Source organism: Ostrea edulis, chromosome 7 (genome assembly GCF_947568905.1).
Source record: "Ostrea edulis chromosome 7, xbOstEdul1.1, whole genome shotgun sequence".
In the NCBI taxonomy this organism is placed as follows: Eukaryota; Metazoa; Mollusca; class Bivalvia; order Ostreida; family Ostreidae; genus Ostrea; species Ostrea edulis.
Genome location: NC_079170.1, coordinates 15,841,335 through 15,862,286, shown reverse-complemented (window position 1 = coordinate 15,862,286; position 20,952 = coordinate 15,841,335). Strand labels below are relative to the sequence as shown.

General features: G+C 33.6%; 2 protein-coding genes across 3 annotated transcripts; both read left to right on the top strand.

Annotated features, from left to right (window-relative positions):
- Positions 1-1,982: 1,982 nt before the first annotated feature.
- Positions 1,983-14,270, top strand: LOC125655305 (uncharacterized). Its single transcript, XM_056145577.1, has 14 exons — positions 1,983-2,193; positions 3,247-3,307; positions 3,491-3,573; positions 4,077-4,355; positions 4,569-4,674; positions 4,984-5,116; positions 5,378-5,743; positions 11,048-11,192; positions 11,944-12,007; positions 12,123-12,211; positions 12,306-12,560; positions 12,656-12,761; positions 13,191-13,314; positions 13,769-14,270. Exons 1-14 carry the CDS (start codon positions 2,172-2,174, stop codon positions 14,162-14,164), a joined length of 2,229 nt encoding a protein of 742 aa, XP_056001552.1. The 5' UTR covers positions 1,983-2,171; the 3' UTR covers positions 14,165-14,270.
- A 1,734-nt stretch (positions 14,271-16,004) lies between these two features.
- On the top strand, positions 16,005-19,688 carry LOC125657038 (uncharacterized). 2 transcript variants are annotated; one of them, XM_056143492.1, is made up of 7 exons: positions 16,005-16,118; positions 16,965-17,028; positions 17,144-17,232; positions 17,327-17,581; positions 17,677-17,782; positions 18,237-18,340; positions 19,230-19,688. In XM_056143492.1, exons 1-7 carry the CDS (start codon positions 16,094-16,096, stop codon positions 19,238-19,240), a joined length of 654 nt encoding a protein of 217 aa, XP_055999467.1. In that variant the 5' UTR covers positions 16,005-16,093; the 3' UTR covers positions 19,241-19,688. The 2 variants fall into 2 exon arrangements, with proteins under 2 accessions (XP_055999467.1, XP_048743632.2); XM_048887675.2 differs by lacking the exon at positions 19,230-19,688 and having other exon boundaries at positions 18,237-18,820.
- The last annotated feature ends 1,264 nt before the right edge of the window (positions 19,689-20,952 follow it).

Genomic DNA, 20,952 nt, shown 5'->3' with positions numbered 1-20,952 from the left:
TCGAGTAAAGTGTTGAAAAACCATACGTTTTCATGTTGTTGATTTCAGAAACATTTTGCGATTTCAAATTTTCTAAAAGCTCTTTAGATTTTTTAGAATCTACATTTGATTTCCACCACTTCTGGCAGAAGTTATGGCACACAGAAGTTTCTTCTTCATAGCTGTTGATATTTTTGTGAAGAGCATACGACAGAGTCTGGCGCTAACGGTGCATCTTTGTAAGTTTTTTTTATGAAGTTTAGGAATCTAATGTAGGTAAGGTAACTCATATTTATCAATCCCATTAAATGCGAAAGTACTACAAAGTATACATCTGGTGTTATCCAAGCGTCCGTGTTTGCCTAACTCTTTATTTTGTATTGCTTATGGCAGAAAGTGACAAGGGGCCACACTTCCCCATCCCAGGTCCAAATCAGCTGATCTTTATCCATGAATAAATGGCAAAAATTATTTCAAAAGGTGATATCCGAAGCTTAATTTCACTTTCACTGCATTGTATTAATTACATGTTGGGTTTTTGGTATCGCATTGTGGTTTGGGGGGGAGGGGGTGTTTTGGGGTTGTTTTTGTTTTGTTTTGATTTTTTTTTTTTTGAGAAATTTGTTATGGAGATGCAGATAATAATGAATTAATTTTGTTTAGAAATGATGACCTGTAAATAATCAGTGACTTGTTTATCCATTTCACGTTAATAGTGTGCATTATACATCTTCACACGTGTTGTATATATTATACTTTCACTGTTTTGTGGGATTATTTTGATAGCGTAGTAAACTGTGTAGAATGTTGTAAATAAAATTACGGTGACCCCGGGTCATACTAAATTTAGCGCGCAAATTATCCTTGTGCAAAAATCAGTTCAAATATTAACTCGTACTCGGTGGGATTCTCTCGTTAATTTGCCTCTAGTATGTCCAGGGGTCTTTATTTACCCAATTCTTGATTTTGTATTCCTCATAGCAGTTATGCAATTTATCATTGTTCATTATCTTCACCTTTTCACTTTGCATTATTATAAAAAGTACAGAACCGATAAAAATATGAAATATCTATATCTTATGAAAACATTATATATAGGTAAAAAATAAAAATGAAACACAAAGACGTTTAGTTAAGCTTTAGCGTTTTCATTTCAAATCTTCAGAAGCTTCTGAAGATTTGAAATGAAAGCGCTAAAGCTTTACTAAACGTCTTCGTGTTTCATTTTTTAATTTCTTATCTATACTTTTACCGATGTATATATATATATATATTAAAAGAAATTTTTTAATTTCTTATCTATACTTTTACCGATGTATATATATATATATATATTAAAAGAAATAGAATAAACAGTAACATTTCACGTACATAACGACGTCATAAACGAATGAAGGGAAAATGTTTTTACGTTAAGCATATTACGACGTCATAGATAATAACAGTAAACATATTTCACAGTAAGCTATTGAGATCCGGTTTTAAAGTCTTGATAAAGTGTCTTTCTTTTTCTCGTCGGGAAATAGTATTTTCTGTATACAGTTTATAAAATGGAAATACACTGAATTGTCCGTGGCCACACACATCTATATGTTCACTAACTTTAATTTTTCTGTATTCGGGTGCTGAAATGTGTTGTTTGTGAACTCGTATACGAGTTCGCAGAGTAGTCCCAGTTTCACAGATATTTCTTTTATTATTTTATACCGGTCACTGTGATTTTTTTAAAAACGCAATTTGGATATATATATATATATATATATATATATATATATATATATATATATATTATCATGATATAAGCAATGCAAGTGATTGTTTTTAATTGAAAAGATGTAGTTTGATTATCTGGAATTGGTACGTCCTACGCAAATGATTTTATGCTCTTTTGTTACATCTCATCCACTAAATCAGTGTAACAATTTCACACAAATAATAGCAAAACTGACTTCCTAAGTGTGTGTTTAATAAATTTAAGTGATTTCCGCACAAAGTACGTTTCCAAATACACACTAAATTATCGAAGCACAATTATTGTTAGACAATACTTGTAAATTATGTGTTCCTTTAATAATTTGACATAGAAAAGAGGAAATGCACTTCCATTGAAATATGAAATTTATGGGGAAATGGTGACAAATACCTTTTTACTCACAGAGTAGTGAAATAAGCTAACGTTTGAGGACAAAAAGATGAAAGATTTCATACGTACCTGTGAGTATTCTATTATATGCATGATATTTCTGATTAAACATGTAAATATCAATTGTCAATTAATACTTATACGTATCCATTTGATGATATGTATGTGAATTCAAATTTTGAAAGGGTTTGGGAAAGGATGACATTTTGTGGTGACATGTTTGTTTAATTAAGAAGCTGTAAATCTGCATGTTTTATCAGGATTTATCCTCAATATTTATATTCCTAGATGTATAATTCAATTTTGTAATTTTTTATAAAAGTGGTGAAAACCGGAAACTAATGAAAATGTAAATGCAGGACTTCGATTGATATACATCGATTTTCGAAAACGTCTCCATCAATTTACCCGAAATTTTATGTAACAATTTATCACTTTGGTCAATAATTCAAAACTTTGATCCATTAGCCCCACTTTTTAAGTTCCATCTTGGATCTTGAAACAAGACTATCTATCATTTGCGCCATTTTAAAAACTGACGATACTCCTAGGATGTTCTTTTGAACTCTCAAATTCTACATGATGATATGTTTTCCCGTACGTTAAATGCAAAAAGACATTAATTGATTTCAATGTAAAACTTATACGGTACCAATTTTGATGCACTAGATGCGCATTTCGACAAATAATGTCTCTTCAGTGATGCTCAACCGAAATGTTTGAAATCCGAAATAACTATGAAGCTTTAGAGCTAAATATAGCCAAAAACAGCGTGCCAAAAAAGTGGAGCCAAATTCGTCCAAGGAATCTAATTGCATGAAACGTTTTATATCGATATTGTTAGAGGACATTAGTAGATATCTATTTGATGCAATGAATCATATTTATTGCCTATGTTCTATTGAAATCAACGAAAATAACCAATTATATTATCGTTAGTAGATTTTACGTACACAAAGGTTAATGCACTGTGGTTCAATAACAAGCACTATTCACTTTGTTTTTCTTTCTAGTTTCATATTCCCCTTTTACTGATAAATCAAAAATATGCTTCCAAAACAATTGACAATCCTACAAAATTTAGGTATGAACATCTTTAAGAGGTTTTTTTGGCCATTTTGTAGGTATTTATAGTATCATGCTCCACTTTCAAATCCAAACAGAAGCTGTTCCCAATTTTAAAAGGTACTGTACTGTAAGCTACTTTGTTCGTGTAACAGCATGATGGAATATAATTATGTGATGAAATCCATCTATATCCTGCTGAATTTTCACATATGTTCTGATAACAATAAACTTATAAAGATCCTTATGTGACTTACAACTGAATCTCACTTGTTATTGCTATCAGCGTTACTTTCATTGTAGCACTATGTGTTTAGAGCATGCTCTCGAGATCCACTCCGTCCTTAACGATGGTAAATGTCCAGAAAGACTACTTGAGAGTAGAGGTAAGTCACGTTTTCCTTTCCTAGACACTTTATTCTTTGGATATTATTTCAAATTCCCTTGATTTAGGTTTAACTAGTTTGTAGATTTATAAATCAAATAGCCAATCATTGTATGCTTATTTTGATTAACTTGTATATTCCAACTAATATGTGTTAGAACAACTTCTGAATATGATTTTGAATATAAGAACAACTTCTGACAAACGTTTAATCGGGTGAGCTGGGAATGGATGGACATTTGAAATGTTCCATGCTATGTTATATCAAATAATCAATATTTCCTTTATCAAAACCAGGTCGTACAATTACAAATAAACTACTATCAAGTTGATCACAGATATACCTGGCCCCACTTCTGGTATATGTATGTCCAGGGTTCCGTGTTTGTCCAACTCTTAATTTTATATTCCTTATAGTTCTGATATTATCCCTACTCGTTACCTTTATCTTGCCATTTATTAGATTACCGTTAGTCAAATCTTACATTCTGTTATTCTCTTTAGTAAAACCCTGCAGGTATACATGCATGGGACAGTATGACGTCAGGATAGGACACAAAGGATGCATTGGCTACAACATTAGTTTTAATCTTACTGGTGCCCCATCATCGACTTTCAAGAATTTCCCGTGTGGAATCAAACAATGTAGTGTGGATTTTATCAGATTTACCTGCTGGAAGAATGACAATTGGAATATTGTGAATGACACATCAAATTACAAATTGTTGAATAATCTAACAACGGGAAAAAATGATACGCTGAAGTCGAATAATGAGTGTATAAGTAAGTATTGTATATAAAGTTGATTCTATGTTGCAAATGTTTGGATTTTCCATACTTATACTGTTTTAAAAATAGTTTGCCTGACGTTCTTAACAGTAATTATTATTTTCTTCATGGTGTAGTTTTAACCATAATTCTTTGTTTTTTGTATTGTTAAAGGTAAGGCCACAATAGTTGGTTTGGTCCTATTCTATGTTTTTTGTATTGTTAAAGGTAAGGCCACAATAGTTGGCTTGGTCCTAGGATGCGCGACAGGCGGAGTACTTTTAGGATCGGTTTTCTTCCAAATCATTTCTTGTCTTAGGCGTCGTCATAATGGGTATATATTTCATTTTTATTTTAATGAAATAAATAATTTTAACTACAATTTACCAACACTATAACTAGATGTACGAGTGTGATTTCTTCTCTATGTAATTACTAAATGTATGAATATTTTGTATAATTGAATATATTTGGTGATCAAGAAAGTGATATGAAACCCCAATATTAAAATTCTTTTCTTTTCATAAAGTAGAAAATATGTCTTCAAGACCTCATATTATTTTGACGAATCATAAGCAATTGTTATTCTTTCAATATCAAAGTTACACAAGATCAGATTGCTATGTACCGTCATTTGTTTCAGAATACTCAAGACACAGATAGCGACTTCCGTACATTTCCGTCAGCGACATGCCAGTGATACTCAGTCACATGATGGAAGGATAGAAATTAATTCTCAAGATGCACAATATAGTGACATAGAGGAACATTTCAAGGTTGGCATTCATCATTCCTATATGGATGATTCTTTGTCCATCAAATATAACCCGAAGAATAATCCCAACATTTCACATATTTCAAAGATGATATCAATAAAATCCATGCATATTCCTAATTTGAATCTAAATCTAAGACTCATCAGCTGAACATTTTTTATGTCTTTTTAAAGAAGGATTTCCGTACTTGACATATAAAGACTTTTCAAAGTGATTTCTGGTTTAATACGCTGTTAATCAACATTGTCTTTACTATTGTAGAATATACACAAGGCAACTCAAGTACCATCAGATAAAGAAGATTCGTCACTGAATTCAAGGTCACAGGAAACAATTTACCACCATTTAAATGAAACAGATGATTCGTTGAACTATGGCATGCAATTACAGCGTAACACTTTATTCTCAAGTGAGTTTCCCGCATATGAATACGAAGATAGTAAAACAGTCAGGGAACTACAAAAAGGAAGTCCTTCTTTGAGATCGGTAGTGATTCACATTGGTAGTATTTCGTCAAAGTCAAGCAATGACACAAAAACGTCCCCAACAGGGAGTGATGAAAGTCACAGATACCACGCACTAGAGAAGGAATATCTAATACTACAACCATCTGATACGAATTCTAATTAGAAGAACATTTTTAAAGTTCTTGATTTTTTTTAGATCACGGTCAATTCAATCAAAATTGTTTCTATGATTCTTGTATCAGATATCTTGAATAAACAGTCGTATTTTACCCACTTAAGCTTCATAGCTTTTAGACCAAGAGGAATGTCATTTTCCTTTTCTTATCTTCCAGTATTTTATACAGTAAATATATCCAATATTAAAAGTCAACAAACACAATTCAAATACATTGTCTCCATACAAGGATATATTGGTCGGTTGGTTGGTTGGTTGGTTTGTTGGTTGGTTGGTTTGTTGAATATTGTTTAACGTCCGACTCGAGAAATTTTCGCTCAACCATTGACGGTGAAGTCCCTCAAAATGTAGGCCTATACTCTGCGATTACGACCTTTTATCAGGGAGGTATCGGTCTCATCCTAAGGACCGTCCCATATAGTCACCTCTTACGACAAGTAAGGAGTACTCTGGACCTATTCTAACCCGGACCCCCAATGGGCGGGTATATTGGTCTGACAGCCACCGTATCTTTCAATGTATATCTGCGATCAGTTTCAAAATACATGATTTGTTTATTTAACTTTATTGTTTATAATTTATCTAAGTGTAATAATTTATTTATTTGTAACAATGTATTGTAAGTGTGAATAATTTAAGCCAGTTTGGTGAAGTACTAGATATTTCGCGATATGTTCATTTTGGATGTTTACCTAGAGACACTTGATTTGTCCACACCAAATTTAACGAAAATATACCTACCGCCACTCGCCACCCTTATATCTACCCTTTTTGTAAATTTTGCTTGCATGTTATACTTGGTGACCTTGCAGGTGATACTTGGTGATCTTGCATTTTATACTTGGTCACCTTGTTTTTCAATATTAGCAATTATCATTATCTATGTACTATTTGATACGATAGTAAGATCTTCGTAAGTCCCTGATGTGTTAATAAATGACATTTTTGTAATTGCAAGATCTGTTTTTGTTTCAATGAAAAATAACAAGCTGCGGGGAACAACCTATTTTAACTCCCTTTTTTCATGTAGAACGAGAACGCATCAAAATGTTCATGTTATAGATGTCAAGAGTTGTGTTTTTATATTTTAACATGTTTTATTAATCTGTTGGAGATAATGGAATACTGATACATAAATGTGAAATTTTGAGGTTGAGGAAGCTGAAGTCATATCGGTCGTCATAAGGTTGAGTTGTTTATCAACATTTATGTTCAATGAAATATCTACTTATGAGGCCGATGTGGAGGACTCGTCGGAATCTTTCACTAGGACATTAAATCGACATATGAATGAAAAGATGATTGTTAATAGATAGAATGTGGGGGAAGTAGAACTTCATATTTTGTAAAACTAGATTATGTAACATTTAAGAAAGTTTTATATTTTTGAATAAATAGTTTGGTTTGACGTTGTTGTTTTTTTCTGTTGTGTTTTCATAGAATTTATAAATTGGAAAAACATTAAAACTCGGATTAATGTTTTTGGCGCAATTTCTAATGCCTTTGCATGCATGGGTAACACTGCGTTTTAGGTTTTCAGATCTGCTGCCGGTGAACGGTCATGTAGTGACTTAATGTGTCTCCTGTCTAACCGATGGTATTTTCGCCGCATCCGGTGCTGATAATTACATAAATAAGGTTGGACCTAACACATGACATTGATGCTTTTAGTGTAAATTTACGTTCATCTTTGAAGACAAATTCCGATGAAGAGGCACGTAACACGTCTTGTTTTGTTGTATTTAGTAATGATATGAGTTTCTTTTATATTACTGGTAAAACAGTATCTGGTAAGTATAGATTCAAGTGAAGGACTTCGTCGTTTACTTGTGATGATTTGGGATTTTTCCAAAACTTAATTCATGTCTAAGTCAGCTTCTAAGATAAGAAGGTTATTTCTGATTATTTGAATAAATTCCGGATTTTAGGGTAATCTGTTTCAACGTATGGTTTGACACAATTCTTTATTTCACACTGCAAGGAGGTCATTTCTTGCATGTGATTTTGCTGTGTTAATATTCATGAGGACAACCTCTTTGTAAGATTTTAAAAGATGAATATCCAGAATTTCTACGTCCAATATTACCGTGCAAAACGTCTTTGTAAATTTTATGGAATATTATTTCCGGTATGTTTATGGTGCCACGAATTAAATAATAGGTATTGTTTGGTATTCGATATATATCAACGTTACATATACACAATGAGTACTTACTGCTCTCAGGCACCTGCTCCCATCTATGCTATATCCAGGGGTCCATGTTTGCATTAGCCCTAATCTTGTATCTTTTATAGAATTAATTACTATGAAAACTATTTTTTTTTCACTTATTCTATATGCTCGTAGATTTGAACAAATTCGCAAAAACCACACTCCTTTACTATATTTATGACATTGATCACAGTTTGTTATCTCCACTTTTTCTTAGCAGTATTCTTATTTGGCACATCATTTAAAAGGTGACGATAACGAACAGTGAGAAGAGTTATTGGCAATGTTTATCATGCTTTTCAGACTCTCCTGATGAGATTATAAATAAACATGGTACGATTTACTTGAAAGGTGAAGATAACGAACAGTGATCAATCTCATAACTCCTATAACCAATACAAAACATGGAGTTGGGCAAACACGGACCTCTGGACACACCAGAGGTGGTATCAGGCGTTTAGGAGGAGTAAGCACACCCACCCACCCCCACCCCCCCCCCCTGTCGACCGGTCACACACGCCATGAGCCCTATATCCTGATCGGGTATACAGAGTTATCTGTAGTCAAAATCAGTGTGTCAAGAACGGTCTAACAATCGGTATGAAACACGTCGGACAGCATTTGACCCAATGATAGGTTGTATTGACGAACTAGATCGTTATAACGACCATAGAATTTGGGAAATGCTGACTTCAATCGAGACTTTTGAAACCCCTGTACCATCAACTTGATTGCCAGTAGTTTGCCTTGATTTACAAACTCCCCATACACAGAACACGCTTTTGTGTATCGAATCAGTTGAGAGATATAAACACCATATGCAGGTGATAATGGAATATTTACTTCAATTTTGAATGTTATAAATGTTTTGCAATACATATCCTTTATTAATTGTAGTCACTAAGTCTGTAATCCAATGCGCAATAATTAAAGCACTGTCATGAACCTTATCACAATGCACAAGTAAGTGTTATATTTTGTTTATAAGAAAATCATGTGTACCTATCAAACGCGGCTGAGTTAAGGTGGGTCGATCCTCATGAGACTTATCAATATTAATGGTTAAAAGTTCAAAATCTGTATTAATTTCCATTCAATGTAGTTAATTTTAATCAATAACCAAAGAAAATGTGTATTTTGCCACATTTGTAAAGATGTCAGACATAAAAAAAAAACGAAAGTATATGTTAACATCAGAAAATCACACATTTTTGTATGCAGATTAATTAAAATAGATAAAAACTTGTTGAAATGACAAATTTTAAATGTCAACAGTTTTAAAAGAAATGTCAATTCATAAATTTGTATAAATTAATTTTGGATATTAGGGAAATCATGTATAATATACATACAGTAGAATAAATACCAGCATAGGAGTTATTGCCCTTAACAACATTTTTTTAATTACAAAGAATTGATTATCTATGGAAAATATAAAAAAAATTCAAAATCAATACTTTACAATTTTTTTTTATGTTATGCAATGAATAAAATTCCTCTGAAGGATATATTTCTATCATGCGCAAATTTTAATTTGATAAAGAGTTTTGCAAAAACCTGTGACATCACAAGAGGATCGATTAACCTTAAGTTTTACCCATAATTACCATACTGTAAAAATGTATTTTACCGCACAGGCACATTACATGACGTCATAATGAAAAATACGACATGACGAAGGTCATGACGTAAATATCTACAATCCTTTTGCAGTTGGAAATGTCAAATTAGTTTTTCGTTATTTACCACCCCTGTCAAACGATAAACCGCGATTGTGTAAAAGTTTCTGTCAAATGGGTTATATTAATTCTCTTTGATATTGAAATAGTTTCAATTTCTTTTTTATATAACATATATGCTAAAGTAATATCCGTATTATATTGTGATCTTGATATCACCCCTAATCTACACGTAAAGTGACTTTCACAATGGACTCATTTGCATAAACTGGGTTTCCGTACATAAAAATTTCATCGGCACGACACCCCGAGGTTTTTGAGTGAAAGATGTTTGATTTATGTGGCATGTGAACTTCATTGCAAAAAAAAAGTTAGGGGAGCAAGCTGTGGCTTCAACAGCAAACATATTTTTCAGGCTAGATTCAACTTCGTATATGCAAAAATCGCTGCATCTTGCATATTCAATGCAAAAATTGCAAGTCACGATTAATTTGTTCCCATCACTTTTCAAATTAAGAAATTAATATGTTTTGAGGTTACATCAACTTCAAATTGCATTGATATATGGATACCATGCCAATGGAACGATTTATACATACATGCACGGTACGATTTTATCTTGATATTTGATCACGTGATATACAGCCGATGTAGAGACTGTCGGTCTGGTGAAAAATGTATGGGAGGTCAATATGCACTTAATTATATATACATATTGTTTTTGTATAAAAGGGTTGTGTGTACGGAATTTATCAAAAAATGATCTGTTTATTAATGCTTTTTCCCCTGACATATTTCTATGTCCCTACTTAACATAATTGCGTATCTTTCATTCATTTCATGAATCTCAAGAAGTCATTTCGATATCCATGTATTGTAAATAAAATTCTCTATAAAACTTGAAAATATCAGTTTCTTGATATAAGTTGATCATCAATCAGTTGCAAAGGGAAACAAGGGTAAAGATATCGAACAGGTACCAATGTCATAACTTCTACATATAATACGAAATCGAATAAGAGACCGTTACAAACACCGAAGGTGGTATTAGGTTCCTTGGAGAAGTCGACATCACCTGTTAAGCAATTAAACCCGCAATGGACAAACAGTGTTATACTAATGTATATGGTAGGTATTTCTTTTTCTTTTTTTTTGAAGTATTTTATAACAGTTTGTATCACCGTGTAACATTGCGAGGAATTGGTGACAGATTGTTTTCAGTAATCCCTAATTATATTGTTCAAATATGTAATGGGATAAATTCTCATGAAATACTTGTTTCTTCACGCACAGTACCATGCAGGACATGGGACAAGAGTTCGCAGAATCTATTTCGAATTTAATTGTCATGCCTTTTAAAACAATGAATCAGTTTTAAAGTTTTCTCCTTGATACTTGTGTAACAGGAAGTCATTTTTGTATATAAACGCAATTATATTACCATGTCACTATGTTACAAATAAATTCAGGAAATTCGATTTAGGAAACCTGTTACGAGTTAAATTGCCAGTCAACAGTATGGACATGGGATACACATTAATTGGTGAGTTTGTTGTTGTTTGTGATTATATAAATTTTGGTACGGTGATAACAATAACTACACACTATATTGATGTGGGTAAGCTTATAAGTCTAACATGGGACAGGGCGAATATTAGTTTACTTGTCGATACACTGCTAAAGTTGATGTAGGATCTCTTTCATTTAAATCTTCGTTGGTATGGAAATCATTTGTGTCCCTCAGAGCCATGAATTCTGCGTTTCAGTGGATAACACTACTAACTTTATTTAGTGATCTGAGATGATTCACAAAGTAATATGATGCAGTGTAATATAGAATTGTGTGATTCCTCACTGTTTGTTATATTGAATCCAATAAATGATATAAAATTATGAGTTGGTAAACACGGGTCCCTGGAAACACAAGAGTTGGGATCAGATGTCTAGGGGGAGTAAATATTCTCTGTTCAACGGTCATAGATGTTATGGGTCCTATATCTTATCAGATAAACTGAGTAATTCGTAGTAAAAATCGGTATGTAAAGATCCGTCTAACAATTGGTATGAAACACGTCAGAGAGCATTCGACTTAATGACCTGTTATATTTGTGAAATTCTGGTTTTAAACCAGGCCTTTCATAACCTAAATCCTGATTTACAAACAAAAAACTATTTTCTGTAGCATAAATCCGTTATGGGATCTATTGATTATGATTCAATCTTTTACATCTTTATTTTTCAACAGAATTCATTTCATCTTTATTTCATCCATACATTATTTCAATACAACACAGGTGTTATTCTGTGCTTCACGATGGATATTCCTAAGAAAGTCCTGTGCTTTCCCCAAAATGAAAGGTTTGTTTAAACGATATATAAGATTCTAATTCTTGTTTAAAACGATCATATTAGATACATACACATTTGTTTTCACCTCATACTTTTCTTTTCAATACGTTTTGTAAAACTTCAGGAAAATATGTTTGGAACAAGCTTTACAAGTGCATGCAATGATGGCCGACCAAAACTGTCCTCTACAGGATCTATCAAATAGGCACAAAGGTAGGATCTATTCATAGCGATTTCTTTCATTATTTGCCACTTTTTGATGAAAGAAAACAATGACATCAACACGATATATTTTTTTTTATTTTAGGTAATAATACATGTTCGATGTCATGCAAAGCAATATATGTGTTCAATAATGATCTATTCGATAAAGATCATTGTGTTGAATACAAAATCAATTTTCACTATAATGAAATGAAATCAACACAGATGACAGACAGTCTATGTGATATTAAAAAGTGCATAATCGAAAATATAACCATTGAATGTTGGACGCAGGGCAACAATCCAGACCAGCTTAATATATTCGAACACAACAAAGAGAATGGAAATGAATGTCTTGGTAAGTTATTACATTCCAATTTCATATCAAAATCATTCTGATGTATTTGATAACCATTTAGCGTTTGTAAGAACTTTCCTTTTATTTAATCCAAGGTCCAGGTATAATTGCTGTCCTAATTGTGACCTGCTTCGTTGTCGGGTGTCTCTTTGGAATTGGGATCCTACGTGTGATTTACAACCTCCTGAATCGGCACAAAGAGTATGTACTGTCCTCTAAGGCATTCCCTCATTTGAAAATCTATATGCACTTGTTACAAGAGATTCCTAATTCTCTGATATTTTGCTTCAAAAATTAACCTGTTTTCTACTAGTTTAGTACATAGGTCATTTTTCTTCCCATATACATGTATAGAAAACTGATCGTCATATAAAAAAGTGATATGCATCTTGTGGAATTATTTCATTTTTGTTGTTTCACAACCTTCGTTTTCCCATTTTTGCTTAATTTCCATAGTTCGTAGCTTCATTTGTATGTATATACAACACAACTTTTCAGCGTTTCAATAAATTAGGAAAAATTTAGATTTAGAAAACTTCCATGAAATCTGCGCTATCTAGAAACATAATGTTTTGACTCAGTGATTAAATTTAAAATTATCAAATATTATCAATGATTTTATTTGTTTAGCAATCGATTCCCGTCAACAGTATCCTATCAGCCTAGTCACCAAGAGAGAAGTGGTTTACCTGAGGGCAGACTCATCATCAATCCATTAGAGGCAGAATACGCTGATATCGAAGATCATTTTAGGGTACAGTATTCCGAGCCATAGATTTTAAAAGAAATATTCTATAATGATCTTTAAAAGCGAAGGCATCGAAAAGTCTTATCTATCTTGTTCACAGGCAACACTTTGTAAAGGCTATGGTTGTTAAATCCATCTTATTTCCTAATACGCCATGTCATAAAGTCAAATGTTGTCTACATTCTTTCTGTATCGATTTGAATACGGCTGACTCCATTTACATAATCAAGATACAGGACTCACGACGGGTGTGACCGGTCAAAAGGGGGCGCTTATTCCTCCTAGTCACTCGATCTCACCTGTATCATGTCTAGGGAATGTGCGTTGGTCATGCCCTTGATGTTAGATTTCCATGATATTTATGAGATTAATCACTGTTCAATTTCATTAATTGGTCGTAATCCAAACGAGAAAAATATTTCTTTGATTTGAATTTTCGTGATTTTTCTTTTCTCACCAGGTGATGAATAAAGCTATTCAAGTTCCTTCTTACAAAGAAGATAGTTCATCGAGTTCTAGATCACGAGAAAACATTTACCACCACTTAGGTGGATTGGAAGAGAGGAAGAGTATGGGCAGGGATGTAAGTGTGTTTTTGTCCAGCGATGCCCTAGCATACAGCTGTAAACTCGAGAGAAAGGAGAGCGAACTTCAAAGTGGCAGCTCATCTGTGAAATCCGTTATCATCCATTCAGGAAATCCTTCTTTAGATTCATTTTTATTTCATGCAGAGAATTCTTCTATAAAGTCAAAGGACCGGTCGAAAACTTCGCCAACAGGTAGTGCAGGAAGTGATAAATACTATGCATTGGAAAAAGAATATTTATTAATACAAAACGATAATGGTTGTAGCTGAAGGTCCAAACATTTTAATTCATATGTAGGTTTAGATATTTGAAGTAAAATGTCATAATACCTTGTATTGTTTGTTGTTTGATAAATAAATTTGTTTGTGTCTGTGACTTGACGTCCGTATGAGGAGCTCTCTTGAATTTGCACTATTGCCAGCTTAAATCTAGTGTTGCAAATCTAGACCAATGTTATGTGTTCTTCAGGATATTTGATGCGAATGTATATGGTTAAATATGGGTTCCAACTATTCCAAGTGCTTGGCATCAAAAGTGTAGGCCGTGGGTATTTCGAATATTTAAAACTGAGATCCCGTATCATGGTAGATTTTATCACGATCAAGACCCCTCACTAATAGATTGACCAGAGTGTATACGCTTGAAGCATGAGAAAACAATCAGCTTCCCGTAGTGCAAAGGTGTACACGTTTTGGTGTACATCTTTTACACCATATACATGGCATGTATTGGTAAATGCACCGAGGAATTCAATATGGCTGAAAATTTGTGAGACGGAAAATTTCCTTTCGGAAGTTTCCCGTCCAGTTTTTGTTTGATACATGCATCAGATAAAGATTTATCAGTTACATCTCTTAAGTGAATGAAAAATTGTTTAGGATTGGGAAATAGAAATTTTAAATTGAATTGTCAAGAATCCGGAAGTCTTTGAGAAAATACCCTTTTACACATTTCTGAAATATGTTAACACCACTTTCATCACTTTCATTAAAATCTAACTGACAATTTTCATTGATTATTGTTTGACCGACACTAAAATTCATTCAAAACAGTTATCACATAAACAATCAAAGACGTTGCAGCAGTGAAAGACAAACACGCTCTTATGACTCAAATTGAGTAAAGTCGTTCTAACACCGGTGATAATATGAGAAAATAGTCTTCCATATCTGAGCAATAGTTGGATTATTCAATCGTTTCATTATTTAATGAACATAGACACTAACGTCAATCAGACCACTGATATTCACGACAAACGGGATGACATCACCTATTCCAGCGTCTCCTTCCCTCAGTCATGTAGTAATATTCCCTCATCACCTGAAGATGGTTTTTACATCTCTCAACTGATTGATATGCGGAAGGATGTCCTGCGCATGTTCGATTTTAAAATCGATACAGATTAATGACAACTAATGTTGATGTTTCAGGTATTTCAACTGTCTCGTTTAAAGTCAGCACTTTGCAAATGCTATGTCATTATGATGTTCTAATTTGCAAGTACGACCTATCATAAGGCAGAACTCTGTCTGACGTGTTTCATACTAACTGCTAGGCCATCATTTACATACTGATTTTGACTTCGGATTACTCCATTTACCTGATCCAAATATATGGCTCACGGTGGTTGTGGCCGGTCAACAGGGGATGCTTACTCCTCCTAGACACGAGATCCCACACGTAGTATATCCTAGGATCAGTATACTGTTCATTATCTTCACTTTCTCATCCATTCCGTGAAAAATAAAATAGAACAAGAATATTCTCTTTTGTGTGATGTATCAGCAGTGAAAATAATCCCTTCCCTTGATCTAACAGAAATAGCAAGATTCCTGACTTTTGTGTGATCTATCAGCAGTGAGAATAACCCCTTCTCTTGATCTGACAGAAATGGCAGGATTCCTTACCTTTGCAAATGCTCCTGTGATATAGATGGAAATATGGTTACTATAGAAATAGAAAAATAATGTAACATTAACCTCTGGAAAGACACATTTAACTTTTAATTGCTTCCGCAGTATTAACTCCATGGATGGGTAATTCCACAAACTCGCATATTTCTTGTTCAACCAGGAAGAACTTGTTCAGTGTTTTCCACGGCTTTTGATGTGGAAAAAGCTGTTCTGATACCTCTTCCTTACTATTAGAAATTTTCATTGTAAATATTAAGCAATCGAGGCGATATTTGGAAAAAGACAATGACATATCTAAGGCGATGTTTATGTAAGTACAATTGTCCTTAATCAGAAATAAAGTGTGGAAGTTTAAAAGTTGAAAATGAATCTTTCTATTCACGTAATAGCTTCTAACGATTATAGGTTTGTATAGCTCGCACAGTGAGAGCATCATAATTGTGATTAAGCACAACCGACAGTGGGTGGTTACCTTTTAAGGGAGGATTATGAAATAAAATGATGAGATAATACCTTATAAAACTAAATATAGCTAAGTGTATAAATATGAACACAATCGTATTGATTGCAAAGTAATGAATGAATCAATCTGAAGATGTCCCTCAGAGCCATGAATTCTGCGTTTCAGTGGATAACACTACTAACTTTATTTAGTGATCTGAGATGATTCACAAAGTAATATGATGCAGTGTAATATAGAATTGTGTGATTCCTCACTGTTTGTTATATTGAATCCAATAAATGATATAAAATTATGAGTTGGTAAACACGGGCCCCTGGAAACACCAGAGTTGGGAGCAGATGTCTAGGGGGAGTAAATATTCTCTGTTCAACGGTCATAAATGTTATATGCCCTATATCTTATCAGATAAACTGAGTAATTCGTAGTAAAAATCGGTATGTAAAGATCCGTCTAACAATTGGTATGAAACACGTCAGAGAGCATTCGACTTAATGACCTGTTATATTTGTGAAATTCTGGTTTTAAACCAGGCCTTTCATAACCTAAATCCTGATTTACAAACAAAAAACTATTTTCTGTAGCATAAATCCGTTATGGGATCTATTGATTATGATTCAATCTTTTACATCTTTATTTTTCAACAGAATTCATTTCATCTTTATTTCATCCATACATTATTTCAATACAACACAGGTGTTATTCTGTGCTTCACGATGGATATTCCTAAGAAAGTCCTGTGCTTTCCCCAAAATGAAAGGTTTGTTTAAACGATATATAAGATTCTAATTCTTGTTTAAAACGATCATATTAGATACATACACATTTGTTTTCACCTCATACTTTTCTTTTCAATACGTTTTGTAAAACTTCAGGAAAATATGTTTGGAACAAGCTTTACAAGTGCATGCAATGATGGCCGACCAAAACTGTCCTCTACAGGATCTATCAAATAGGCACAAAGGTAGGATCTATTCATAGCGATTTCTTTCATTATTTGCCACTTTTTGATGAAAGAAAACAATGACATCAACACGATATATTTTTTTTTATTTTAGGTAATAATACATGTTCGATGTCATGCAAAGCAATATATGTGTTCAATAATGATCTATTCGATAAAGATCATTGTGTTGAATACAAAATCAATTTTCACTATAATGAAATGAAATCAACACAGATGACAGACAGTCTATGTGATATTAAAAAGTGCATAATCGAAAATATAACCATTGAATGTTGGACGCAGGGCAACAATCCAGACCAGCTTAATATATTCGAACACAACAAAGAGAATGGAAATGAATGTCTTGGTAAGTTATTACATTCCAATTTCATATCAAAATCATTCTGATGTATTTGATAACCATTTAGCGTTTGTAAGAACTTTCCTTTTATTTAATCCAAGGTCCAGGTATAATTGCTGTCCTAATTGTGACCTGCTTCGTTGTCGGGTGTCTCTTTGGAATTGGAATCCTACGTGTGAATTACAACCTCCTGAATCGGCACAAAGAGTATGTCCTGTCCTCTAAGGCATTCCCTCATTTGAAAATATATATGCACTTGTTACAAGAGATTCATGATTCTCTGATATTTTACAAGAGATTCATGATTCTCTTATATTTTGCTTCACCAATTAAACTGTTTCCTACTAGTTTAGTACATATATCATTTCTCTTCCCATATACACAGAAAACTGATCGTCATATAAAAAAGTTATATGTATCTTGTGGAATTATTTCATTTTTGTTGTTTCACAACCTCCATTTTCCCATTTTAGTTTAATTTCCATAGTCCGTGGCTTCATTTTTATGTACATACAACACAACTGTTCAGCGTTTCAATAAATTAGGAAAAATTTAGATTTAGAAAACTTCCATGAAATCTGCGCTATCTAGAAACATGATGTTTTGACTCAGTGATTACATTTAAAATTATCAAATAGTATCAATGATTTTATTTGTTTAGCAATCGATTCCCGTCACCAGTATCCTATCAGCCTAGTCACCAAGAGAGAAGTGGTTTACCTGAGGGCAGAGTCATCATCAATCCATTAGAGGCAGAATATGCTGGTATCGAAGATAATTTTAGAGTACATTATTCCGAGTCATAGATTTTAAAAGAAATGTTTTTATGGTGATCTTTAAAAGCGAAGACATGGACAAGTCTTGTCTATCTTGTTTACAGGCAACACTTTGTAAAGGCTACGGTTGTTAAAACCATCTTATTTGCTATTATACATTTATTGCATGATAGTGAGGGAGATATGAAGATTTATTCACCCAAGAAAAATCATACGAAATACAGTGATATGATAACCAGTTTTTGTATTTCCATTCTCCTTAAATGCTAATTTACTTGCTTGTTTTTGTATCAACCAAAACCATACGATTCAACTGTGTATTAGAGACCCACATATTTTCTGCCTTACGAACTGTGAAAGTAGAATGACTTATTGTGACGTCACAATAGACTTCGTCTACCTTGACGTTAAATTTATGGAAATTGCACGAGTCTGCCCAAGGGCTAAATATGATAGGGAGATATGATGTTTGAGAGGGAGATATGAAGTGTTGTCATCCCTGGCACGTGACCGTCTAGACTAATCACATTACGCGTTGCGTGGAATTCTCATACTGTGGTATAATAATACTCCATGTCATCAAGTCAAATGTAGTCTACATTCTTTCTGTGTCGATTTGAATACGGCTGACTCCATTTACATAATCAAGATACAGGACTCACGACGGGTGTGACCGGTCAAAACGGGGTGCTTATTCCTCCTAGTCACTCGATCTCACCTGTATCATGTATAGGGAATGTGCATTGGTCATGTCCTTGATGTTAGATTTCCATGATATTTATGAGATTAATCACTGTTCATTTTCATTAATTGGTCGTAATCCAAACGAGAAAAATATTTCATTGATTTGAATTTTGTGATTTTTCTTCTCTCACTAGGTGATCAATAAAGCTATTCAAGTTCCTTCTTACAAAGATGATAGTTCATCGAGTTCTAGATCATGAGAAAACATTTACCACCACCTAGGTGGATTGGAAGAGAGGAAGAGTATGGGCATAGATGTAAGTGTGTTTTTGTCCAGCGATGTCCTAGCATACAGCTGTAAACTCGAGAGAAAGGAGAGCGAACTTCAAAGTGGCAGCTCATCTGGGAAATTCGTTATCATCCATTCAGGAAATCCTTCTTTAGATTCATTTTTATTTCATGCAGAGAGTTCTTCTATAAAGTCAAAGGACCGGACGAAAACTTCGCCAACAGGTAGTGCAGGAAGTGATAAATACTATGCATTGGGAAAAGAATATTTATTAATACAAAACGATAATGGTTGTAGCTGAAGGTTCAAACATTATGATTTATACGTAGCTTTAGATATGTGCAGTAAAATGTCATAAATCCTGCATTGTTTGTTTGATTTTGTGATTTGACGTCCGTATGAAGCCCTTTTTAGCATAAGATCTAGATTTGCAAATGTAGACCAATGTATTGTGTTCTTCAGTAGTGAGGATGTTTGATGAGAAATTGAGAATGCATATGGTTAAATATGGGTAGTAACTATTCCTAGTGTTTGGCATTAAAAGTATAGGTCATGGGTATTTCGAATATTTAAAACTGAGATCCCATGTCATAGAGGATTTTAGCACGATAAAGGCCCATCACTAATAGATTGACCAGAGTGTATATGATTGAAGCATGTGAAAAACATCCGGCCATTCCAAAAAATGCTACAGGGGTTTCAACAGCCTCGTTTACTGTCACAATCTTTCCAACTCTATGGTCGTTATAACAAACTAGTTTGCCAATAGTTTATACAAACTGTCATTGCATCAAATTCTGCGATTGGTAAACCAATCGTGACACACTGATTCTGACTACAAATTACCCCGTTTGTCTGATCGAGATATAGGGCTCACAACGAGTGTGACCAGTCGACAGAAGATATTTACTCCTCCTAGGCACCTGGTTCCAAAGGTCTGTGTTTGCCCTACTCTTTATTTTGATTTCCTTATAGGAGTTATGATATTGATTACTTTTCGTTATTTTCACCTTTCATCGATAACAGTTTGTTAGCTTGACCTTTCCATTTTTGAGAGGGCGTAAAAATCTTAATAATCAACTAATCAAATGAGCGGACAAAAGAACACATACACCCATGGCTAAATGTTATTTATTGGTGATGAGGTCCATGGAGCATTTATTGAAATCAGAGTTACATCCCACGCTTGGAGAAGTTAAGCTCGTGGATTAGAGTCCCCGTTGCGATAGACATGGATTCTACAATTACGAGTTTCAATAACTCGTGTGTAGTTTCTCATTAACCAGTGCAATATATCCTTCAATGCATCTCATGTCAATATCATTGACATTAAGATATGAACTTTACATTATAGCGTTACATTGTCTATATTCTTAACGTATGCAGTTAGTCTGTCAAAGAAAGATAGCGCAATATATGTCAAATATCATAGTTTTATAATTTAGCGAGATTTTAACCTTTTGAATTTTCGGAATTCTGTATGGTATGTATTTGATATATTGCAATTCGTTGTTTTACAGTCTCCTTTACTAAGGGTGTGCTTGATTTGTCTACACCGACCACAAAGTGTACACCTTTTCGTAATCAAATGCAAAGGTGTACACATTTTGGTGTACATCTTCTACACC